This window comes from Budorcas taxicolor, chromosome 3 (assembly GCF_023091745.1).
Source record: "Budorcas taxicolor isolate Tak-1 chromosome 3, Takin1.1, whole genome shotgun sequence".
Lineage (NCBI taxonomy): Eukaryota > Metazoa > Chordata > Mammalia > Artiodactyla > Bovidae > Budorcas > Budorcas taxicolor.
In genome coordinates, this window is record NC_068912.1 from 23,260,446 (window position 1) to 23,286,398 (window position 25,953).

General features: G+C 46.1%; 1 protein-coding gene across 5 annotated transcripts in view; it reads right to left on the bottom strand.

Moving 5' to 3' along the window:
- PDE4DIP (phosphodiesterase 4D interacting protein) overlaps positions 1-25,953 on the bottom strand; it is a 203,936-nt gene that overhangs the window by 16,815 nt on the left and 161,168 nt on the right. For all 5 annotated transcript variants that reach the window (XM_052637981.1, XM_052637980.1, XM_052637982.1 and 2 more), the window contains 15 exons: positions 23,250-23,482; positions 19,720-20,155; positions 18,398-18,590; positions 17,167-17,286; positions 15,482-16,010; positions 13,834-14,069; positions 12,739-12,790; positions 11,437-11,660; positions 10,663-10,815; positions 8,508-8,693; positions 5,347-5,598; positions 4,157-4,288; positions 3,351-3,470; positions 2,036-2,225; positions 1,332-1,456 (listed from right to left, as the gene is read on the bottom strand). In XM_052637981.1, the coding sequence (XP_052493941.1) occupies positions 1,332-1,456; positions 2,036-2,225; positions 3,351-3,470; positions 4,157-4,288; positions 5,347-5,598; positions 8,508-8,693; positions 10,663-10,815; positions 11,437-11,660; positions 12,739-12,790; positions 13,834-14,069; positions 15,482-16,010; positions 17,167-17,286; positions 18,398-18,590; positions 19,720-20,155; positions 23,250-23,482 (3,181 nt within the window). The remainder of the gene's footprint in view (positions 1-1,331; positions 1,457-2,035; positions 2,226-3,350; positions 3,471-4,156; positions 4,289-5,346; positions 5,599-8,507; positions 8,694-10,662; positions 10,816-11,436; positions 11,661-12,738; positions 12,791-13,833; positions 14,070-15,481; positions 16,011-17,166; positions 17,287-18,397; positions 18,591-19,719; positions 20,156-23,249; positions 23,483-25,953) is intronic.

Below are 25,953 nucleotides of genomic sequence, written 5' to 3' on the forward strand. Positions count from 1 at the left end.
TGAAAATGAATGGATATATGTCTAACTATATCACTTTTCTGTATACCTGAAACTAACACATTGTGTATCAAATATACGCCAATATTTTTTTTAATTTTAAAAGAGAAAAAAAAAGAACAAAGTGTGAAGACTTACCCAAACAAATTCAGATTTTACTATAAAACTCTAACAATGAAGACAGCTTGTTATTGGTGGAAGAATGGACATATTGATTAATGGAACAGAGTGAAGAATTCAGAAATAGAGTCACATATATTGGCAAGTGATTTTTTTGCCTTGGCAGTTGTTTTTCAGTGGAGATGCTAAGCAATTTGAGGGTGGTTGTGGTGATGAAAAATCAATTGTGTTCCTATATCCTAGCAAAAAAATTACTTGGCAGTTAAAACGAAAGAAAGTGTTATCCCACACATGAGAAATATTTATGTAAAAATTAAAATATGAAAGATGAATATACCAAAAATTATAAAGTATTACTAACAGAAGTTATGGTCAGTTGATTGTCAACAAAGCTGCGACGGTAATTAAATGGGAAAAGGACATTCTTTGTAACAAATGGCACTGGAAAAACTGGATATCAATATGGGGAAAAAAGAACTTTAACCTTTTTCTCACATCATATACAAAATTAATTCAAAATGGAACACAGGCCTAAACATAAGAGCAAAAACTATAAAACTTCAAGAAGAAAAATACAAGGAAATCTTCATGATCTTGAGATAGACAAAGCTTTCTTCGCTAGGACATAAAGAAAAGCATAAATAATAAAAGAAAAAAATCTGATGCTCAATAAAATCTAAAAAGTGCTGTCGTTCAAAGACACTAAAAGGATTTAGAGAAATATCTGCAAATTATTTTTCTGATAAATTAATTATACCCAGAATAAAAATGTCTTTAAAGAAAACTTTTTTCTCACTTGGGGAAAGGTCAGCTTGGGAGCTGGTTGTCTGCAACAATCGCTGCCTGGGTGATCAGAATTCGCATCTGAGAAGTTTTCAAATGATGACACCACCAGAATGGTTCTTTGCATTTTTTTTTAATCACTGTATAATCTGGACTTTGATTAACTTGTCTCAGACCATCCAGGTAGGTGAAGTTTGACTCTTGTAGCCTATTTTTAAGGATCTGTAGGCTGAATCTTGCTCTTGTCACCAGCATCTGGGCTTTGTGTGTGAGTGTTCCCCCCTTCTTATTGGGATCCTCAATGACTGAGGCTTTTTCTCAGATAGAACAAAGTAAGTTCCAAGATCTCCAGAACTCCCAAGGTAAAGACTTCACTGGAAGCTTTAGCAAGAACAAGAAGCTCACAGGGTGGGGAAGAAGGGAAAACATACCTTTCAGCCCCTTCTTGGAGTCACCATAAAGTGCCTCATAGATCTGTAGCTCTGACTGGAGGGACTGGAAAAGCTGCTGTTTCTGTTCGCACTGTTGCTGCAGGAGGGCCAGCTTATGCTGCAGCCTGGCAAGGGAGAAGCAAGGGTCCACTGAGCAGGTGGATTGCCATCAGGGCAAGAGGCTCTGAGCCAACTTTTGCATCATAGAATTTTAGCCCTAGATGTCAACTGAGGTATCATGAAGACCACTGCCTTTATTTTACAGATGTGGCAAGAAAGGCTCAGAAAAGTCCCTTTGCTTAGAACTGTGCTGTTAGCTATCACACCTGGGACACACTACCTGGTGTTCTTACTGCCCCACCGTGTCTTGTCATGCTGTCCAGCAGTTACAGGGTTTATGCTGGGAAGCAGCACCAAGGCTGGTGTAGACCTCCTAGGTGATGATGGGACTAATATCCTAAAACTCATTGGAAGTACTTTCTCCAGAATCTGATATGCTGAAGCCTTACATGAGGGTTTTACTCTCTCAACTTTGGAATGAAAAAGTCATTCCTAGAGAAGTCATTCCTTCTGTTCAAAGTTACCCATAAATCTGAAATAGCAGAGGGGATATTGAGGTTTCCAAAAAGGACCAGTCACTGACTTGCAAATGTCCCCTTTTCTAAATCTGAAAATGGGGCCATCTTCAATGGGCTCCCTCTAACCTGGAGTCTTTCTCCTGGAGAGACAGTCGCTCCTCCTGGAAATGCAAGATCTCCTGCTGCTTCTCCTTCAGGTCTTCCAGTAACTGCTGCCGGTCTACCTTTTGGTGCTCCAGCTCCATTTCCAGCTCTTGAAGCCGGGATCGAGAGGTCAGCAGAGCCTCCCTCAGGCATTCTGTTTCCTGGGAGTGCTCTGGTAAGCAGGACACAGGAGTACTTATATTGTAGGGTCAAAGGTCAGCAGAAAGATAAGCCCAAGCACATCCATCCTGACAAACAGAACTAAGGTGAAAGGAAGGCCAGCTTATGTTGCTGGGGAGGCAAAGCCAGTGTCTGCTGTTACATCCACACACTCCAAAAAGTGGGAGCCTCTTTCTCTGCAGAAAGAGGTTGCTGCTGTGATTCAGTAAAACCAAGCCCGCCTTGGTTTTAGGGAACACACTCTGCTTCCTAACTCTATTTTCTAAGTACTCACATACCCTCTATGTAATAATCCACTCGTGAGTTTTGCCAAGGATCAAGAGGCTTATGTAGAAACCTCTCTGAACGTCTTTTTCCTTTCCTGCAAGCATTATTTCACTCTGGGCTTAATCCTCTTAGCCACTATTCTTTGTCTATTTGGCTATTCAATAAATATTTGTAAATAAAAATAATTTGTGATTGAAAATACATTGATTTCATTAACTCAATTAAGGTCACCACCCACCACCACCACCCCCTGCCCTGCCCAAGCCCCATACGAAATGATGCCTACACATGGATGCCCACTCACTAGTGTTGAGAAAGCTCTGGAAGATGTTTTTCTAGCACCTCCAGACACAGTCATGAGGACCGGGGACCAAAGAGGAGCCCTGAGTGTTTACGGAGGGAGATGGAGAGGAGACATCGGATAGCACATCAGCACGAGAGGGACACAGGGAGCTTCAGAGAGGTCTTGGAAGAACTGGAGGGGGTGTATAGGCCTCCTGCTCCTCCCTTTCCTGGGTCCAAACTAGCTGTGAGTTGTGGGGAGGTAGGACAGGCACTAACTGGTGTCTAGTTTGATAGCTAATGACTGAATTACTGCAAGTGAGTTGCACAGAAGTGGATTTCCTAAAGCTCCTCCTCCCTGGAGCCTAGGCGTCCGAAGGCCCATGGTTGGGCACTGTCAGGAAATAGCCCTTTCTAGAGTGAGAAAAGCTATGGGAGTTTGATGTTGGTGGGTCTGAGTAGCTCTGTTCTCTCCACCTCCTCTCTTTGCTTCTCCAGTTGGTGATGGGTGTGGCCAGGGAAGAAAGGGATACAACACTGACCACAGTTTGTGGCTTTTGGCACTCACCTCTGGAAACATGACTGAGCTGAGCCTGAAGCCTGTGATTTTCTTCCCTAAGGACTCTGTTCTCATTGGAGAGCTGAGGTGTGGACTCCAGGCCCTGACTATAGAAGTTAGAGGTTGAGCCTGTCCGGGGAAGTGCAAGCAGGTAAGTTACACATTTGGGTAACAGAGGCTCTCTGTTTGCTCATTCTCTGTCTCCAAAGACACTGTCCCAACCCAGCAGAAAACTCTGAGACTTGCGTCCTGGTGGGACGAAGTCTGCTGAGCCAAACGCCTGGCTTTCCTGTGGCTCCTCTGCATGGGTTCTTTGCATGCATTTCATGTGCCCTGGGTGAGCTGTTCAGGAGGCTCTATTCCCTAAATAGCTGCTCCTGCTGCAGTGTGGACAGGTCAAGGGTGTTTGGAAAGGCCGGCCTCCCAGTGTCAGCAGCCTGGGGGAGAGTGTGGGCAGGAAGGCCACCTTGGTAAGCGGCCCTGGGAGGCTTTGCAGACCTGGCTCCACCACATGCCAATCACAGAACCAGGGCACAGAAGTCAGCAGGCAGCAAATGAGCAGCTTTAGGGTGAACAAGAAGCCAGAGGATTCTGGGGACCAGATCTGTTAGATCTGCAGTGAGGAGAGTTACTCTCTGAGCTCAGATACAGCAACAAAGAGAGGGGAATGGTCCTTGCCCCTGCCTTGCTGACTGTAAGGAGCAAGTGGAGGAAAGCAGACTACAGTGCTTTGAAATCTGTGACTCTCTTCTCTGGGGCAACCTTCAGATTCTCCCCAATTAGACCGGAAATAGGAGGCCCTGGGCCTCTCCTACCGCTTTCGCGGGCAGTGGAGCTGAGCCTGTGTTCCAGCTGCTCCCGCAGGCGGTCATTAATGCAGATGGACTCCTCCAGGCGCTGGCGCAGATTCCGTATTTCACCAAGATGCTCCTCTAGCAGGTCAGCCCCTGCAGCCACCCAGAAGGACAGGAGGAGGTGGAGATGGAGCATCCTGTCTGCTAGTGGGGCCCACTAGGGGGGCTCTGCCAGTGGCCTCTCAGCAAGATCCCTAAACTTCACTGTCCTCTCTCATGGGCATATGGGAGCTCAGGTGACTTTGTTTAAAGAGTGAATTGGCTCCACCAAGATGTATACACACAGACACACACACACAGTGGAATATTGCTGCTGCTGCTGCTAAGTCGCTTCAGTCATGTCCGACTCTGTGCGACCCCATAGACGGCAGCCCACCAGGCTCCCCCGTCCCTGGGATTCTCCAGGCAAGAACACTGGAGTGGGTTGCCATTTCCTGCTCCAATGCATGAGAGTGCAAAGTGAAAGTTACTCAGCCATAAAAAATAATGAAATAATGCCACTGAAGCAACATGAATGGACTTAGAGATCGTCATACTGAGTGAAGTCAGAGAAGGAGAAATACCATGTGACATCCCTTATATGTGGATTCTAAGAAGAAATGATACAAATGAACTTACTTATAAAACAGAAAGAGACTCACAAACTCAGACAACAAACCTATGGTTGCCAGGGAGAAGGTTGGGGGGAAGAGATAGTTAGGGCATTTGGGATGGACATGTACACACTGCTATATTTAAACTGGATAACCAACAAGGACCTACTATATAGCACCCAGAACTCTGTTCATGTTATGTGGCAGCCTGGATGGGAGGGGAGTTTGAGGGAGAATGGGTACATGTGTATGTATCACTGAGTCCCTTTGCTCATCTGAAACTATCACAACATTGTTAATTGGCTATAGCCCAATACAAAAAAAAAAAAAAAAAAAGGTTTAAAATTAAATAACCTGTCACTTTTACCCTTAAAAAAGAGTAATTTGATTTCAAACACAGGACAGCTGGTGCTAAGCAAGCCCCATGGGCCTCCTCCCATATAGGGGTGCATGTAAGGGAGTTGTAAGTGTACATGTACAGTTACCAGGGTAACTGGTAAATGTAAGGGGTTTCATATGGTTTAGAGAAACAATTGACCTGCTCGGCTTTGTATTTACCTGTGGGTTTGGAGTGAAGCTGGTACATGGAGGAGCCTGAGGATAGGTCCCCGGATATGCTCCCTTTCTGAGGCCTCATCATGTCCCACTGGCCACTGCTGCCCAGGTACCCAGGCTCCAGGACTTTGCCTAGTTCCGTAGTGCTCCTCAGAGGACAGAGGGGCTGGGTAGGGTTGAGGTAGAGGGAAGATCTGGCTTCTGTAGGGTTGGTTGGCAATGTGGTCGGGGAAGCAGGATGAACACTGGTGACACCTGGGCAGAAGGAAACACGAGTGAGAAGCAGTAGCAGAACACAAGGATCAGCCAGGAAACGTGTGACTGAGAAGAACAGACACTGAAGGGACACACGGGCTGAGGTCCCAGTCGGCTGCGGAATACCAGTGAGATGAAGACTGACACCCAGAAGCTACAACCCTAACCCTTTGTATTCGCTAGCATGAGACACAAGAGGTAGGGGGTGAATAAAGCATCCTAAAGTCAGCCATGTGCACAAAAGGAAAGTCCTGCAGCCCTCTTCCTGGCTCCTATGATAATGCCTCATGATGGAGTCCAGGGAAGGTCCTGGGTAGAACTCCCTGGCAAAGTCAGGGGGTAAGAGTGTGATGGGCCATAGCACTGAGCACACCTGTGAACAGGAATGTTTGTGTTCCTGGGAGTACTTGCTGTTCCAGAAGCCAAAGTGAGTGTGTCACTCACCAGTTTTCCCAGTTTTCCTTTGGGGTTGTCAAAAGAGGAAGGGGGCATCAATCCAGCTAGAATGGTGGCCCCAGTCACTCGAGTGAATGTTTTGCTGAGGTTGGGGGAGGTTCTGTGTGAGGTAAGGGGTGATTTGAATCTTACTCAACACGATTCAAGGAACTCAAATATCATCACTTGTATCTGAAGAGTCACGGGGGGAGGTAGGACCTTTCATTTCATAGGCTGATGCCTTCATAGATCCTGTGAAATCATGGGCCTTCCCATCATCTCCGCTTCTATTTAAAAATAATCCCAGCTGGGTGAGAGAGGGAAAGAAGTGAACCGGCTATAGTTCAGGATATTCACATTCAGAAGACTGTTTTCTTCCAGGGATTATCGACACGAGCAGCAGAGTAAACAGGTAGCTCTGCCTAAGAAATAGGAGTGAGGAGTGAGGTCCTGGTTTCCTCCAACTAAGCCAATCCCCTTTGAGGGATTAATGTAGTTGGCAGTTGTCAATTTTGATCCTTATTTATAACTGTTCTCAAATTTGGCTACATTCTGGAATCATCCAAGACAATGTAAAAGCAAGCACTGGTGCCTGGTTCCCCAGAGATTTGACCTTAATTGGTATGTGGTACAGCTTGTGTACTGAATGTTTTAAAATCGTCCTAGCTGATTCTAATAGGCAGGAAAGTTTGAGAAGTATTGTCAAGTATCTCCCCTTCCCCAGTTTGAAAAATACTAGATATTCATTAGGATCACTGGAAATTAAGGAGGAGGATGAAATGTGTAAGCATCCAAATTACAGTCCAGGATTTAAAAGAGACGTGTCTCCCTACCTAGTCCACACCACTTTCAACCCAACCCCACACAAGGCAAAGGGGGAAATCAGTGGTTGCTGACACTCAGCTTACTTTCTCACCAAGATCGTAGGAGGCTTCAAATCTATTAGTAACAGGGATCAGTAGTCTCATGGTCCAGTCTCCCCAGCCACACAATACAGAGCGCATGCCCTAAACCATGCAAAAACACCAGACAGACACTTGCACAAGAAGATTTTAGCTCCACAGAGACCTGAGAAGCTGCCATGCACCACTATCCACTCAGAAGCTTAAGCTTTAAGCTCCTCCTTTAAAGCAAAGGAGGAGAGCTGATGGGCTCTTTGGAGAGGACTGTGCTTAACAAGGCAAAGAAGGGGCTACAGCCTTTCTCGCCAAGGCTGGACCATCCAAAATCTGGCCCATGGAACAGACCGGTTGTGACTCCAGTTCAACCTGCATCAGCAGACCATTTCATGCACGGTGCTCTTCTTCCTGTCTTTCCCTTTGGGCAAAGATAATGTGATAAAGCGGAAAGGCAAAGGAAAAGGAAGTAAGGAAAAGAAGTCTAGTGAACACTCTTGCCTTTCGGCATGGAACAGATTTGTTATCCGTCAATTGTTGGTTCCAGATCTGCTGTGGTAGCATGGTAGCAAGTTCTAGTTCAGAGAGAATAGCACCTTCCTGTCATCTCTAAAGAGAGAAAAGACTTTTGCAAGGGGCCTCCAGCATTGTTCAGCTGAGCTCAGCCTGTGCTCTCAGCAGGACTGTAACAAAACCATTCTAGATGGAGAAGGTATAATGGAAACATGGAACCAGGAGCAGAAGATCCAAATTTAAGTCCATTTCTCCCCCTTACTAGTGACCTTGATCAAGTAACCTCACTCTCTGAGTTTTAGTTCTCTGCCCTGGCTCTGTCATACAAGGTAAGACCATGTTCACGTTGGTAGGTACTTAGGTTGCTATACCTGTGTAACACTGGTAGCAGAAAGTAGCCTCTTAGACCTCACTGCCTGCTGGAAGGAACATGTGCTGCTGCTAAGGTCGCTTCAGTTGTGTCCGACTCTGTACGACCCCATAGACGGCAGCCCACCAGGCTCCCCCGTCCCTGGGATTCTCCAGGCAAGAACACTGTGCAGACTCTCCTTAAAAATGATCTCAGTCTAGCTGGAAATCAAACTAATGTTAGAGTAGACAGTGTATCCAATTTCAGGGATATTAATGTGGTCTAAATGGGGCTCAAGCTGTACACATTCCCAGCTGTGGTCTTAGGTCATTGGACACTCTCTGTATGGTGACCATCAATCTCTGGCCCATCCAAGCTCTTCTTTACAGGCACAGACCATGGTTACAAGGTAATTTCAAATTGCTTTCTAGTTTTTTTTAAAGCACTACTAGAGGGCAAATTCATCATGTGAAGTTCTTTTCTTATTTCACATAGGAGGATCGTTAGTTACCTACTAACTGATGAAACACACATATAAGAAAGATAACAGCAAATATATTTCCAAAAACAGCAAGCGCAGCTCTCCCTCAATCGTCCACTGATAGCGTGTACCCCTGTGTTATTTTTAAAACTCTGCCATCCAGCCAAAGCCATGCAGAGACACACAGTGTGGGTCCACCATTCGCAAGCACACAAATGCAGCAGGAAGTGCTCACTTTCTCCTAACTGCTTCCGCAGCATCTGCAGCTCCTGCTGAGCCTCTGCCAAGGAGACCATGGGTGTCTCACAGCAGCCAGGGAGGGGAGGGCCAGCAGAGCTGAAAGGCAGGAAGCTGGGTGGAGCTGAGGGCAGTGGTGCCTGGGGAAGGCTAACCAGCGTGGGTATGGATTGGAAATGAAGGCCTAGAAACAGAAAGTTAGGGAGAAAGGACATAAGTCATTAGACTGAAAGGGAGAGAAAAGAATGGGTAAAAGATTGAGAAGGTGGAACTATTTCCTGACCAGGTGTCTCCTTGGGGAGTGTCTGTCATTCAATGTGGTGATGACTAAGATGGCCAAGGGGGAGCACAGCTACCCAAGAGGCTGACTTATCTCACTCCCTCCTTCCTCTCCCCTGCCAGGGCTATCCTGCATTCACATTCTATGCTCATCTTGAAAACAGCTGGTTATAAAAAGGCAAGGTAGCATTACCATAGCTCAGGCAGCCGTGAGAGCCCCATCCTAGCCACCCGGGCATGGCAAGTCAGGATGGCTCTGCCTGAGTGCTCTCAGGGGCCCTGGGGTGCTGCTGCCAGCATGGGCCAGTCCTGGCCCCCATGACAAGACTCCCCCACACCTAGAACTCCTGAAAGTGACAGGACTCGCCCTACGGAGGACAGGAGTAGGCTAGGAGGGTGGGGACGCTGGCATGACTGAGGCATGAAATTCAAGGCTGATGGAAGCAAACGTGAGAATCCCAAACCACCGCGCTCATTCACCAAAGGAAAAATAAAAGCCTTGGCAAACTGACTTAGACACAGTGGCATGCACATCTGTCTGGACATTCAAATAGTTTAAGAAAAATGCTTAATGTATGTGGATTCTTCCATCCTTGATGCAAACCTACTGAATCATAAACTATGGCAGAAACTTTTTTAAAAGAAAAATCTTCACAGGTGATCATTATGCAGCCCATCTATAGACTTCAGGAAGCCTGGGAAGTTTGAATCTCTCTCTTTTTCCTAAAAACAGCTAAAGGGCATGTAGTCCACAGAGGGAGCAGAAACCAAGACGTCTAGACTTGTGGAGACTGTTTCACACAGAAGACAGTGATCACGTTCTGAAAAACATACCTTATCCCAGGATGCTGACATAGTATCAGAGCAGTACCAGACCCCTGAATTACCAAGTGTCACAGCCCAGGCCTCCTTCAGGGAGGCATTCTGATTCTAAAACCTTCGACCTTCTGCTCTTTTTAATCCCAAAGCATTCACAGAGATGTCTACAGTGCTTGGCAAATGGTTTTTCCCCATGATTTCCTGGTTTAGCTGGAAATTTAGGCCCAGAAACTTTGAGCCCAGAAAGAGTTGGACACATTCTTTTCCTTAAGATTTGGTTGACTTGCTCTCAAGAGAGACAAGGACAGCAGAAGAAAGGTGTCGTTCTTCTGTAGGCATCTCTACTGAATGCAGCCTCACCACAACCACACTGAAGGCAGGCAGCCAGCCCGTTTTGTTGGGGGGCAGCAGGTGAGAATAAGGTTTGCCTGTCCTGTGCCATTGCTAGCGTGGAGCTGTGATTGGATAATACACCCCCTGGTAACTAACCTGAGGCAGGTAAATGAAATATACAACTCTGTCGGTCTAAGATATACACCATATATATATCGAGGACCACCAACCCATTCATAAAACCATGAACGATAATGTAATGTGAACAGAATCCCTTCTAAGGATACTGAAGCATCCTCAGCTATGAAGGAAATAGTCCCACCAACTACAGAGGCTCCTCTGCAGATAAAATGGGGAAAACATACAAGGGAGCAGCAGAGGGAAAATTCTTTTTGCTCTCTGGCTACAATAATCCTGAGAGAAACATTTTGCCTCTTTGATTCCCAGGGTGAAATGAGAGAAAGAAATGAAGATGATTCTTTTAAAATGATTAGCCAATGACTGGTCAAAATTGGTATGCAGATCAAAGTCTGATGTGGATTATTTATTTTTCTACAGTAGCTAAAGACTAATCCGACCCTATTCGTGAATTTAAATGGTCTCCTGATTTTTGTCTAGGATCCGATGTATCTAAGCTCCTAATGGTGCTTTTCTTGTCCCTGAAGAAAAGTCAAAGCTGAGTGAGAGGAGATGAAGCCCCTGCCCCATTGGCTAGTGCATACCTGGATGGGCCTGGCTGGCCTCGTTGGGGGGATTCTGGGGAGCTGGGAAGCTGATAGGGTTGCTGCTGGGTTCGGCCTTAACCCCCTGAGATGAACTGGTTGCTGATGGTTTGGAAGACAGTACAGCAGAATGACTCGAATGATGGATGGAATCTACAAAACCCATGAATGAAAGAACATGTTTGGTATTCTACAAAGAACTGGAATCTGATCTTACAATTTAACCAGGGCAGAGCCTTGTTTTCAGGGAAAGCACCAAGCACAAGCACTGTGAGCAGCTTTCATTCCTTACTTGCAGATTGCTCCTTCAGTGAGAAAAGCCACCTGAGAGGTAACAGTGGGGCTCAGAGCTGGGAACCAAGACAAAGGCACCTCCAAAAACACCAGGCAAGTGCAGCAGCATATGTGGACACCCAAGGAAACTCAGGGGTTCAGGAGCTGCAGCTGGCTGGAGGGATAAGACATCCCATCTTAAAGAAGGAGACCAATCAGACAGATTGTGTGCCCGTGAGGCAGTGGGGAAGCAAAAGTCTCCATCCTCTTCTCACTCTCCCCACTGTGATCTGCCTGGTCCAACAGCATCCAGGTGAGAGTGGAGACCCAGTGACAGGGTCAACTCGTAGAGTCAGGAGCAAAGCAAAGGTCCTGACCCACTGGGGCCTATGTTTGGCATGGTTCAGCCTGACACAGGCCAAGGTGTATCTATAAAGCCTGGATGTGGAAGTCTCCTCTCAGCCTAGAAAAAGGTGGTTCCACTCAGAAAGTGGAGGCTACCTGAGTGACCAGGTGAAGCTTTCTTCTCTTCATAGTGTGTGTACTCGCTGGCGATGTCCATGTCAGAGCAGGCTTCCAGCTCATCAGACAAAAAGGAGGAGCTGCTAGGAGAGCGCTGAGAGTCAGACAGGGCATGGCTGCTGCACGGCGTGAGCGAGCGGGCATCCAGCTTGGCCTGCAGGACTTCAATCACTTTCTCCTTCTCCTGCAGCTCCCTGCTAAGCCTAGTGGGGTGAAGGAGGACAACAGGGGAAGCCAGAATCACTGGAGGAGCTAGTCCGTATGAGGAAAACTACGTAAGTCAAGGGGACCGTGCCTGCAAAGAATAAATGAAATTACCCATCTCTGGTTTAGGAGTGAGAAGGAGGCCGGGTGCAGAGGGAGGGGGGGGCCAGTGCACTGGCCACACGATACACTGAGGACTTGCAGAGGCTCAGCCAGCCCTCTAAGGCACTGCTGCTCCAAGTGTGGTCCCCAGGACAGCTGGAGTCTGAGAACTCCTGGTTCCCGGTCTCCAACCACGTAAGTACAGAAATAGATGGTGAGCACCGAGAAACACAGAAGTGTGGCATTCTCACAACATCCAAGAATACGTAAGTAGAATCATCTGGTTGATTAAGGTACAGACCATGTGTGTGTCTATGATAGATTAGAGAGAAAAACAAAATCCTTTGTCCTTCACCGCAGATATTTGGAGGAGCACTGAGTGATCTAAAGCATACTCATGACACAAAGGGATTTGAACTGGTAACTACAAAGAACTCTGAGCCTGAACTTTATTGCACATAATAAGAAAATATGCAGTGACTCATTGGAAACTGGTTTCCAAGGCACTGTAGCCTCCCAAGATCTGCAACATTGAGGAATTTTATTAGGAACTGTAATACAATTCTTTTTTTCCCAAGGAAACTGTGTGGCCACTAAACTAGCTGCTAACTCAACTTGGGGGTAAGCCAACTTGGCAAAAAGCACACTGTGTGTTTAAACACACAGAGTTGGGGAGCAGAGGAGATCCTCGGGGTGCTAAGGACCCTTGAAATCTGGTAAGTTTACTTTTAGGTCAGACTGACTCTAGGTTACTAAGCCTGGAGAATCATTATACAAATAGAAATCAACAGAATTCTATCAAAAGAGTGTAAAGAATTAAGCTAAAAAGAACAGGAAGGTGTTTCATGAACAAATGAATTCATTACAATCAGTACTTTCCATACCCCCTCCCCACTTCCGACTTGTGAAGTTGCAGCCCTCCTTGATCCCTTAGGCCTTGTTCCCAATTTCTTTACCAGATTCTATCTGAATTACCTCAGAGCCAGTGGCTCGAGTCCAGCTTGATCTTTCTCACTTTTATGATCCTCTGCAAACCAAATTCAGAAAGAAACAGTAAGAAATTAAACAGGTCTCACTTTACACATTACAAGTGCAAGAGCCTATTCAAGCACAAAATAGTGACCACTTTATGTGTGGTCAGGACATGTGGAAGAATTAATCTCGAGACTTCAGGCTGCATTTTTAGAGAACAGACCTGCAGAATCTCTAGCACTCGCCAGGCAGAACCTCCCTGACCTGGCAATCACCATCATGACTGCCTCTGCCCCAAATCAATGCAAAAAAAAGTTCAAAAGGCACTTGGCCAGATTCCCTCCGTAACATACCAGGCTCCAAGCCTGCCATAGAACGACTTCCGGGTGAGAGCTCTGTGTCCCCTCATAGCTTTCACATAGAACCTGCTTTTGCTTTGAGGAAGTGACCAACAACCCTGTCCCACCTCTGCACCTGCCACTGGGATGTGGGCTGGTTGGCCCCCAAAACTGATCCTGCTGTGCCCCCTCGGGTGCTCTCAGGAAATTCTAAGTAAAAGACTCTAACTGTGACCAATATTCCTAGCCTGTGTACTGTGATGTTCAGTGCCCATGTTCAAGTGGGCATGGTGCTGTCCTTTATCTCTATTTGAATTATATTCATGTGTGATGCCGGGCAATAGGCAAAGAAACAAGAGATGTCAAAGATTTCAAAAGTGAAGCCATTTGCCCACAGAGACTGAATGGTAGCATCAGGCTAGAGCTTGCGTCCTGCAGTTCTCGATTCAGGCCTCTTTTTATTGCCATGAAGTCCTCCCATCCCTCCTCCCTTTCTCCCCCAACACTGGATGAACTCAGCCTCCTTTCCCAAAGGGCGCAGTCCATAAATGATGACATTTCTACAGTTTCAATCACGGCCTCTCCGACCCTGTGGTTCCTCCTCTGTGCAGCCCACCGGCCAGTCCTGACCTCATAACGGCTCCCAGGAATGAAGCAGAAGCAGGACTTGGGGTAACAGCTGTGGTGGAGGTGAGGCGGGCACCTGGGGCTGGGCTCCGGGAGTCACTGAGAGGGTCCCAAAGCCATGAAGCCGACTTACTGGTGCTGAGTTTGCTGGTGAGCCTTTCTGTCAGCTGGCTGCCCTGGGCGAGCTGCTCCCGGAAGCTCTGCCCCAGGTAGTAGTCAATGTCGTTGCTCCTTAGGAGGTCCTCGAAAGACTTTACCGTGTCTTTCGAGTGCTGAGTGAGAAGATAACAGATACCTCTCCCTTCCCGTATTTTCTGACGTAGGTAGGATAGTTCTCGGGCCTGGTCCTGAATCAGGGAATCATATTTCCTAATGAATGAAAGAAGAGGAAAGAGTAAGAATGGAAAATTAAGCTATGGGGGCTTCTGTAGAGATCTCTGTAAGAGCATCTCTAAGAATTCCTCAGTTAATGCTGAATTCTGGCACCAAAACCAAAGGATGTGTTTAAGAGTAAATTCTGTTCTGACAAACTTGCATCAAACAACACGGTACAGCACCATTCCTCCACTGTTTACTATATATTAGTCATGTGCCAAAAGTGAAAAATAAGTTCTGTGAGGGTAAATACCGTGCTGTATTTTACTTTCCTTACAGCACCAATATAGCGTAGACTTATAGTTGATAATAAATGATAAATATATTTATTGAGTAGGTACTCAATAAATACTAAAAATCCAAATAAGTCCTTTCATGTCTTCTACTTCAAAGACCATCTATATCACGGCAGGCTGTATTTTGCAAAGATGGCCATTACTCGAGCTCCCGTTCCACATGCTTGGCTACAGTGTGGCTGTGCCCCTCTTTCATCATTAGGTGGAAGTCATTCTCTACCTCCTCAAATCTGTGTGGGCTCTGTGACACTGCGCCAAGTCCAGGAATCACTCTTAATTCACCGGGCAACTTTTACTTCCTGACTCTTGGAAGCCAGCTACCATGCTGAAGTGAAACTACCCTGAGACCACCACTATGAGAGGCCCAGGCCAGGAGGACAGGCCCCGGAAGACAGGAAGCCACGTGCAGAAAGAGAGAAGCCAGGGAGCACTGTACCACCAGACACGTGGATGAAGAAGCCATGTCTAGCCAGACAGTGACTCCAGCCCCAGCCATCATCTGACGGCATGAGAGACCCCAAGTGAGAGCTACCCCTACTAAGCCCAGCCATTCACATAAATTACTGTTTGAATCCCCTACTTTGGGGTAGTTTGTTACTCAGCATAGATAACCTGGATACCGAGATGGACATCTAGTCCAGTGTTTTTCAACACAAAGTATCAATAACAATAATAATTAAGGCAAATAGGGTTGAGAGCTTTAATATGTGCTAGGCATTATTATAAGTACTTGGATTAATTCATTTAAACCTAATAACCACCCTTTGAGATAGGTTTTCTTATTATCCTCATTTAATAGATAAAGAAACAGGCTCAGGAAGACTAAGGAGGCTTGCATAGACTGTAAGTACTGGAGCTAGGATTCAAACCCAGAAAGTCTGCCTCCAGTTTTACTACTTGTATGAAGACATTCCTAAGAGGAAATCCCAGGGACCTGGTATCTCCCAGCAGGGGTCATGTGTCCTTTCTTAACACCCAGGGCTACCTTTGAAATAGGTCCTCTCTGACTGCCCCAATGGGTTCTCTCTTCTACCTGCCTGGGCTTCCCTATTTCACACATAAACTTAGACATCTTCAGTCAAGCAATGATCCACAGAGCACCCTCCTTACCCAGGCCACGAGGCAGATCTCAGCTCCTCAGCCAGCTTCCCTTCCGTCCCAGTTTTTGGGAGCTGGGCTTCTAGCTGGGACACCCTCTGGATCAGACTCTCTAGATCCTTTTTAGCCTGAAGCCCTGGAGGGTAGAAAGCCCCAGCGCCATCAGACAGCCACCCCTCGTCCTCATCAGTGACACTGTGCGGTGAAGATCCCTCTAGGGCACCAACGGCCTTCAGCTTTCGGGGTCTCTCCAGACTAGATGAATAATCGCTTGTAACTGAGAGGGACCGAACCCGGCTCTTCAGGTTCTGAATGACCTTGTTGGCGTTCTGCAGCTGGGCCTTCAGATCTTTGATGTCCTTACGTAAGACAGAGATGTCTTCTGACTTTCCGTATGCCCGGAGCTCCTCCTGCTTCCCTAGTTGGCTGTCCGGGGGCTTCTTCCCAGGGGGGCTGGCCATTGTGGAGCCCAGGTGTCCCTGCTTGGAGCACAGCCCCTCCATCAAGACTGTTTCCCTGAGGCTGTCGTGCTCCTCACACTCTGAGAAAAGACAAAGACATCCTCCTGAGTGAAGCTGGGCATGCTGCGGAGGCCATGCCCTTCAAGGTCTTGAGGACAATAATTACTAGAACAAAAGTTAAAGCAGTACTTTATTCAGTGCTGGCACTGTGCTAGCCTCCAAATGCTGTATTTCTTGTCCTCCAAGAGCCCTGCAAGTCAGGTGTGGTCACCTTCTATTTTACTCAGTGTTTTTCTCCTCAATTTCAATTTGGTGGATGTCCCTATAGCTAAAGTGCTTTTATAACAGAAAAACACTTTTTTTAGATGTTCAGTTTGCATATCCCCCTGATAGTTCAGTTGGTATCCGCCTGCAATGCAGGAGACCCTGGTTCAATTCCTGGGTCAGGAAGATCCGCAGGAGAAGGGATAGGCTACCCACTCCAGTATTCTTGGGCTTCCCTTGTGGCTCAGCTGGTAAAGAATCTGCCTGCAACGTGGGAGACCTGGGTTCTATCCCTGGGTTGGGAAGATCCCCTGGAGAAGGAAAAGGCTACCCTTTCTAGTATTCTGGCCTAGAAAATTCCATGGACTGTATAGTCCATGGGGTCTCAAAGAGTTGGACATGACTGAGCAACTTTCACTGACTCACTCAAAGCTCATTTGATCTTCTCATTAATAAATAGACTTTAGTATATTTTTTTTCTGGTGGTTCAGATGGTAAAGAATCTGCCTGCAATGCAGGAGACTGGGTTTGATCCCTGGGTTGGGAAGATCCTCTCGAGAAGGGAATGGCAACCCACTCCAGTATTCTTGCCTGGAGAATTCCATGGACAGAGGAGCCTGGCGGGCTGCAGTCCATGAGGTCACAGAGTCAGATACAACTGAGCAACTATCACACACACAGTATTTTTTCTAAAATAATCAGTTGGATAGAACATTTTTTTTTAAAGTTCACACTGAAATTGTTTTTTAAACAGGCAGCATGTTGAAAACTAATTGTAGAAATTCAAACTCACACTCAGCCTCATTTTGGGCATGAGTTCTCCAAACTTTCTGTCCCCCTCTGTCCTGTGTCCCCTTCAGCCTACTGCACCCCTCAGCCCTGCTCCTCATCAGATGTGGGGTTGGCCAGCAGCACCCAAATGTGAAGGCTGCCCTTAGTGGGGGAGGGCGAGCCCCCCACCCAAGCTCTCACCAGGGCTGGTGCTCTCCTCCCGCTCAGCCTCGTTCTCGCTTCGGCCACAGGTCTCGTAGCCCAGGTCCTGGAGGTCCACCTGCACTTGCTTGCTGTCCTGCTTCACCGATGATCCACCTGCTTGGGAACAGACAGGGCGTGCTACAGAGGATCTAAATTTCCCACATACACTCTCATCCTCAGCAGCACGCACCCTGGCCCTTGGAGAGGTCAGACCCAGAGTGGGATAGATGCTTCTTTGGACTGAGGTGGGAGAAGAAACACCTGCTCCAGGCAGCAGGACCTCTCTCCACCAGGTGAGCTTGTTCCCCATTGGTGAGCTTACCTACAGATAACCTGGGCTTCCCTGGGACCAGACATGTTTAAGTCAGACACTGCATACTATCAACTCTACAAGCCCCAGGGAAACTAGCAAATGTTTTGTTCACGGGGGCTCAGGGAATGTTTGAATGGAGCAGAACTAACTCAGTTTCAAAGACACCAAGATCTGCACTGTTCTGTAAGTGTTATAAACGTGACTGTTTTATGTTAAACTGATAAAAATTAAATAAAACTTTAAATCCCCAAATTGAATTAGCTACATTTCATGTTCTCCATAACCACATGTGATGTAGATACAGAACATTTATGTCACTGCAGAAGTTCTACGAGAAAGCACTGTTTCTAGACCAACAACAATGGTACATTTTTGAAGAGTCTACTGTGGTGCAAAGAGGAGCAGAAGAGAAACAATCAACATGTGTTGAGAGCGGTAAGGCGGTCTGTTGACTGTACCAGAAATCAGTGAAGCTAGACGTTAGCTCATTCCCTCCCTATGCTGTCACTGCAAACTTGCTTTATTCATTCATTTGTTTCTGCCATCTGCAGACTGAAGTTGAGTATCCACTTCCATGGGCTTCCCTGGTGGCTCAGTGAAGAACCCACCTGCCAAGGGAGGAGATGTGGATTCGAGCCCTGGGTCAGGGAGATCCCCTGGAGAAGGAAATGGCAACACACTCCAGTATTCTTGCCTGGAAAATCCCAAGGACAGAAAAGCCTGGCAGGCTACAATCCATGGGATTGTAAAAGAGTTGGACACGATTTAGCGACTAGGTAACAACAACAATCCACTTCCACAATGCTAAGGTCATAGTCAGGATTAAATTGGCCATGAGACTGGGAAAGAAGAGTGAAGTCTGCAAAGCATGAGCTTCTCAGGGAGAAGACAGGTGGTGGTGAACTTAAGACTTACTAAACATGACTCTGTATTTCTCCAGCTGGTTGGCCTGGGCAAAGACAGTGGCTTCTGATATCAGCAGCTTCTCCTGGAGATCCTGATAGCGTTGTTTGCATTGTGCCAACTGGGAGCGCAGGTGCTTCGTGGATCCCGAGAGGCGAAATTCTGACTGTGGCCCAGGGTCATGGGTCTGGGGCTGGTTATCCAGCTGTGAAAAGAGCCAGCACAGAGTCAGGGCCATCTGAGCTCCTCCCCAGGCAGTGGTGACCACTTCGCCTTGCGAACCCTGTGTACTTCATCCATGTGTCTGTCGTAACACTCCTCATTCCACTTGGCAGCTACTTGCTTTCCAGACTGAGCACCTGGAAAGCTGGGGTGATGTTTTATTTATCTCTGTTGCTACAGCACACAGCACAGTGCCACCTGAGTCTGTGAGGAACCCTCAGCAAATGTTTGTTCATGGTTGAAAAGAGAAGGGGTGGAAACCTCCACTCATCTCTCCCTGCATTCCTACCCAGTTGTTCTCTCAGTCCTCTGCTATCCATTTTACTTAATCCCCAGCAGGCAATGGCACCCCACTCCAGTACTCTTGCCGGGAAAATCCCATGAGTGGAGGAGCCTGGTGGGCTGCAGTCCAGGGGGTCGCGAAAAGTAGGACAGGACTGAGCGACTTCACTTTCACTTTTCACTTTCATGCATTGGAGAAGGAAATGGCAACCCAGTCCAGTGTTCTTGCCTGGAGGATCCCAGGGACGGGGGAGCCTGGTGGGCTGCCGTCTCTGGGGTCGCAAAGAGTTGGACACAACTGAAGCGACTTAGCAGCAGCAGCAGCAGCTCAGCCCCCTCCCCTTAGAGAATCCTGACAGTTCCTCTGAGGCTCAGGAGCAGACCCCTGTGCTGAGCTGTCAAGTACACAGCAGTGATGGGTAAGAGATGTCATTACACACCACTGACTGGCTGCCTTAAAGCCCTGTGTAGCTCTATATTGCATCCTATGGAAATGATCTGGTTTTGTGCCATCTTTCCCCACCATGTTGAATATCTGAAGGGCAGAGATGAAGAAGTCTTATTGCCTGTTTCCAGTGCCTAGTGTCTTGCCTGGAAAATTAAGCATTCAAATATTTATGAAAGTTAATTACTCATGTAATATTCATGAGAGAATATTGTAAAAGAAACCTTTCTAAAGGCTGGATGTTAGAGGAACATTATCACCACTACTTGTGGTGCAAAGGTGCCCTTCCCGTGGCACCTCCTGACCCACGGGGCAGAACAGTTTAAGGTAAAAACGGACATTTCCAGCCTTTCTCCAAGGGCTTTTCATCTAACCCCACACTTACTTGGTGAGCATCCACTGTGAGGGCAGCCCCAAGGTCAAGGCTCTGGGGTCTGGGGCACGGCCTTGTGGTCACACCCTCCTCTTCTAGGCATTGGCGCTTTCCAGGAGAGTAAACCAGCTCTGTGTTCATTCTGTTGATCTCCTGGGCCAGGTGCACAAGGAGCTCAGGATTAAGCTTACTAGTCCCTTCCTTGCTGCTCAGCACCAGCTGTTCTTTGAGTAGGCTGATGATATTACGGGCATTCTTCAGTTTTCCCTGGACCTTTCTGAATTCAGCCTGAAGGCTATTCTCATTCAGACCCCTTTTGGCAACCACAGTCTCCACCATCACCTCGCCCTTCTCCTTGTCTTCCTCAATCTCCCATCCATCAGACATTGCTTCTCCCATCTGCTCTTTCAGCTCTGCATTCTCAAGGCAAAGGCTCAGCATGGTGTTCCTGCAAGAAACATACACAGTCAGGGGCCGGGTCTGGTCTTGGCCTCATTTCCTAGGAGCCCGGTTAACCCGCAACTCAGTCCATCAGAGACTCACTAGAGACACCCCAGTACATGAAGTGACCTCCAAGACCTATTAAAACATCCCTTGTTTTATATACAAAGAAATCAAGGCTCAGGAAGAGCAGGAGATTCCCCACACTCCCATAAATACTTCGCAGCATTATCACTAAAAATCTTGGACTCAAGACACACAGTCTACTTGTCTTTACCCATGCTTGCAAACTCATGTTCTAATTTTCAGTGGCCTGTAGAATAAACAAGGATACTTACTGTTAATAAAAAATAAAAAAGGACATTGCCTGGGAGAAATTTATGATTATGTAGACTACAGTTCTATTAATTATTATCAGTCATTTTTCAACTACTGGATGAGAGACTGGGACCTAGGAACACAGAAGAAACAACACTAACCAGAACTGTAGTCAAATGTGCTTATGTTAATGAATTGCTTTCTATCTGCCACCTGTGATAGGAGCTCGTCTCCATGAGGAGGGATTCTGTCTGTTCACCCAGTGTCCCCAGAGCCTCCACAGTGCCAGCTGCACATCGAACATTCCTATTTGCTGAGAAGATATAATGGGCTAAACAACTAATTTTCACCAAGATATTCTGGTTGCAGCCTTTCCTCTCACCAAATCCTTTACTAGGATTGGATGAAAGCAATAAAAAGTATGGCTTTAATAAGGCAATTTATTTAAAAAGGCAGTTCACTTCATTGACTTAGTGGAGTCACTGGATGCTTACATGAAATTCTTAAGTGCTATGGTTAGTTCAGTGTCTGCAACTGAGAAGTTATATAATTCTGCTCTTATCAGCTGCAGACCTGAGGAATACTAACAGCGGAATCCTAGGAGGTGCTTGTTTAAAAAGCCTAAGAGCTGAGGCCTAAGAATCTACATTTTATTTAAGTTCCACAGGTGATTCTTAAGGATGGTAAATTGAGAACTGTTGACCAGGAGACACAAAGGTAGTAGCTAATTCAGCCTGAAGGACCAGCAGTTTGCTGGGCCTCTACATTGCATGGCCCAGAATCCTAAAGTTCTGGAATAGAGCAGAGCTTGTCTAGAGTGAATTAAGGATGAACATGGTTTAGGACATAGGAATCAGAGAGACCGTGAGAGTTTCCTCAGTGGAGAAAAGGGGAACAGGTATTTTACTAAAACTGAAGTGTAACAGGGAAAGAAAGGGGCACATGTGTGGTATAAAGACTATTTAATGTTATGTCATAACTTTGTATTTGGGGGGAAAACCCTGCTCTTTTCACAATACAAACTAACAAAAGCAAGGCTCAACAAAATCTTCCCAAAAGAGAAGCATTACATAGAATTACAAATTACATAGTCTATCTTCTACAGTATCAGTGAGTGGTGCTTCTATATTCAGCTGTGGGATTGAAAGAGATGTACTGTTCCCACCCATGATAGCACAAGAAAGTTTACACATAATGAAGTTTAAATCAGACTTAAGCTTGATGGACGTGAGTCTGAGTGAACTCCGGGAGTTGCTGATGGACAGGGAGGCCTGGCGTGCTGCGATTCATGGGGTCGCAAAGAGTCAGACACGACTGAGCGACTGAACTGAACTGAACTGAACTGAAGATGAGAAATATGATGATTCAGAGAAAAAGAACCAGAACAAAGGATGATTGCAAGAGAATTTCAAAAAATGTTTGATAAAGTATATAGGAGAAAAGGCTTAGAATTTAATATTTGGGAGCCAGGGATCTTGCCATGGACTATTATGCAAACTTCAGCAAGTTTGCTAGAACTTTTTAGGCCTGAGGTTCCTTAATGGTAAAAAGGTACATTGTGCTAGATGTCAAAGTACTAGTATTAATGTTATTCTATGACTCAGGGACATTTAAGTGGCATACAATAGGCAGGGAAACTATAGAGTATGGATTAGCAGCTTTCCATCTGCACAGCTGTGTTCTAAACAGCAGGCCATGAGGATTGTGACCCTTATGGACGAATGAGTGAGTGGATTATCCCTATGCTATCAGCATGTTTTCCAAGCTTCTTTTGGGGGTGAGGGGGAAGACTGAAAGCAGAGCCATTCTAGCCAAAGAATAAGTTACTTCCCACTTTCGCAAGGTAAATAAAACAGAAGAGATTATTAAAATTGTTATTCCACAATTTAAGGATTTGTGCTTCTGAGAGAAAGATGAGTGGAGGCTCTGTGTAAACCCTCCTCCTCATGGACTGTTCTGGTTCTGCATACAGCAGTGAAGCATCTTGGGTAGCAGGAGATTCCTTACACATTCCAGTCAATTCAAAAGAGCAATACCTGTCATACAACTGGGAGATTTCCACTTGTGACAGTCATATGTATAGCAGATAATGGGCATTTTTATATTGAATTAAGACCAGATTTATTTGAATAGGGCTTCCCTGGTGACTCAAAGGGTAAAGCGTCTGCTAACAATGTGGGAGACCCGGGTTCAATCCCTGGGTTGGGAAGATCCCCTGGAGAAGGAAATGGCAACCCACTCCAGTACTCTTGCCTGGAAAATCCCATGGACTGAGAAGCCTGGTAGGCTACAGTCCACGGGGTCACAAAGAGTTGGACACGACTGAGTGACTTCACTTTCACTTTATTTGAATAGTTCAAATGGTAATTATTGATAATCACCATTATTCAGGGCTTCCCAGGTGGCTCAGTGGTAAAGAATCCACCTGCCAATGCAGGAGATGCAAGAGACATGGGTTTGATCCCTGGGTCAGGAAGATCTCCTGGAGGAGGAAATGGCCCTCACTCCAGTATTCTTGCCTGGGAAATCCCATGGACAGAGGAGCCTGGTGGGCTACAGTCCATAGCATCACAGAGTCGGACATGGAGCACATACACACACACACATGCATTATCTCGTATTATCAGCTTTTCTAAGAATCTGTAGAACCGTGCATGCATGGAGCCTGGGATGTGGACCAAGAAGCCCCATGGCGGCATGAATTCCTTGGCTGCTGCAGTGTGGTCCCTGGGCTACAGCAGCCTCTCAATCGGCAGGCTCCTCTTCTCTGGGGCACGTCCTACCTGATGTGGGCCACAGAGGAGAATCCTGCTTCCTCGATTTGAGCCTTTAGCTCCTTCAGTTCCCCCTCAGCTTTCCTCTTCTCCTCTAAGTGCCGGTGAATTTCAGCCCTCAGGTGGAGCATTTCCTCCTGAAGACCCCTGTTACTGTCCCCTCCTGTCAGGGAAGGAGGAGCAAGAGAGACATTCTGGGTCTCCACAGCTGCCCGGCTTTTCTCCAACGCCACCTTGATGAGCTGAAAGAAAACCACGGTTTAAAGAAGTTAGTTCACTAAGAGGATCTCTGAGGAACATCAGAGCACAAAGGCAGCCTTTAAAGGGACCAAAAAAGGTAGATCTCCCTCCTAGGACTTTCCCAACCATAGGGTCCCTGGAGACTGGTTGGGGTGAGAGGACGCACCTCACAAGCAGGGAGAATTTTTGCCATGGGCCGCAGGAAGAAATTGCACAGGTGGGTGAGGAAAAACCACAAGCACACAACAAACTGAAAACAAATGCAAACAGATGAGGTTTAAAGAGGACTGGAGAGTGTGGATGCTCTTGATTCTTCTCTTTCTGGGGGGACAGAGTTCCTTGGGAGCCTTCTCAAGAGACAAAAAGCTTCATCAGTTCCACAACACTCGAGTCCTTGATTGCAAAGATCATGGCTAAGATACCACAGCTCAGAGCCTGAGGCCAGGCCTGTAACTCAGACTCTGACAAGGATGATGATGAGGAAGGATCCGGGCACTTAGGAGTCATAACCAGAGAAATAGGGTATGGGTGGAGTTACGGGTAAGACAAAGAAACTAATTTCATTGGCAGCAGGAGAATCACAGTCTACAGTTGGTGAGAAGTTAAAGTTGAAGCCACCTAGATGGGATGGGATGGGATGGGATAGCAGGAGGGTTTGGGGGAGAATGGATCCATGTATATGTATGGCTGAGTCCTTCCCCTGTCCACCTGAAACTATTACAACATTGTTAATTGGGAGGCTGTTGTTGCAGCAATTGTTAATTGTTACTCCAATATAAAACAGAAAGTTGAATAAATTTTTTTTAAAAAAATTAAAGAAAATGAGGCCACCTGTCTAGCAACCACCTTCCCTGTTGGCTAACACTCTGTGCTGATGCTGCCAGCCGAACTCTCTCTACAGATCTAAGCAAGTGAGAAGAAAACAAGCAGAAACAATTTCCCATCACCTTTGGTTTTTGAAGATACTCTTGAAGTTACTCCTTAAAATTTTAATAAAAGCAGACTGTATGGTTTTTTCCTCAATAACAATTTTTTAACTTTTAAACTTTTTTACTATTTGTCTTAGGCGCCTCTCCAGCTTTTTCATCATGCTCTTTAAAGAAACCAAAACCTGAGTATGATAATCTACTCAGTGTATGACCAATTATTTTAGTACATGAATTTCCTGCCTGTCAAATAGTAATCTTATATCCCAATGTCATGATGGCTTCTTTTTCCTTTCAGCGGCAGCATTTTGGGGTTTTGCTTAACTTCAAGTTGATTTTGACCTCCCAATTTTCCACGTCTCCACACAGCTATTTCTGGGTCATGTTTTATCTCTATAAATATAGTGACTTGTACCTGTCACAAATTCATTCTGGCTACAAAAAACCACTTACAATCATCAACATTATCAAAATATTTATGTGCATCTCCATAAATCATGTAGTGGCCACTTGTTTAGGAATGACTTGTAGAATTAATTATATACTTGATTCCTTCAATTAGATCAGGAATATATTGAACAAAACAGGGCTCAGAGGAGCTTAAATGAATCAGTGATTAATAGATCTACTTGGCCTGTCTCAAAGCCACTGACTGTTGCTTTGGACCTCGTAACAGCATGCTAAAATCTAGGCTTCAGGTGCATGATGGGGTTGATTCATGGCGTGTATGTGTAAAGCGTTTAGTAGCACAGCAGTGGAGGTTGTGAAGAGATGTGCAGGTTCTGCCCTCTCGGCGAAGAAAGGAGAAGCTGCCCACGTGTGCTCATTTCCCAGCACCAATCCCACCTGCAGCTGTAAGCCTGAGATCTGGGAGGCTCCTGAGAATGTCTCTATGGCTCTGCTGCCAGGCTTAGACTGGCGGCCATCCCTGAATGTGCCATGAAGCACTTGGGACAAAATGAAGGAGGAGGACTGGATACAACCAATTTTGAAAGCTTATGACCTAACCTTTCTTTTAAATTATGTGACATTATCTTTCTACATAAACTCTTTGCAACTAACTTACCTAAAATAAACACTGCCATCAGCCTTCAATATGGACACAGTTATTCTTTGCTGTTAATAAAGGGTGCTCAGTTGCTCAGTTGTGTTTGACTCTTTGGGGCCCCAAAGACAGGGCTTCTCTCTTGATGGAATTTTCCAGGCAAGAATACTGGAGCGGGTTGCCATTTCCTACTCCAGGGAAACCTTAAGGGTTCCTTCTGCTTAAAAATGATGTCTAATTTTAATGATGCCATCTATTTTTTAAGTGCCTTCTGGATGTATGTTATCTTTTACTGACTTAAATACACTGGCTTTCTTTAAAAAGGGAAAATAAGACCCATGGAATGTTAATACCAGAATGGACCATATGGTTTATCTGGTCTGATTTCTTACTTTTAAATGAGAAAACAGAGATCTGATTTGTTCCCAGGCTAATCTGACTTTTCAAATTTCAATGTCCAAGGGAGTTTACTTTGGCTGCTTTGTCTTTAAATTTTAAATGT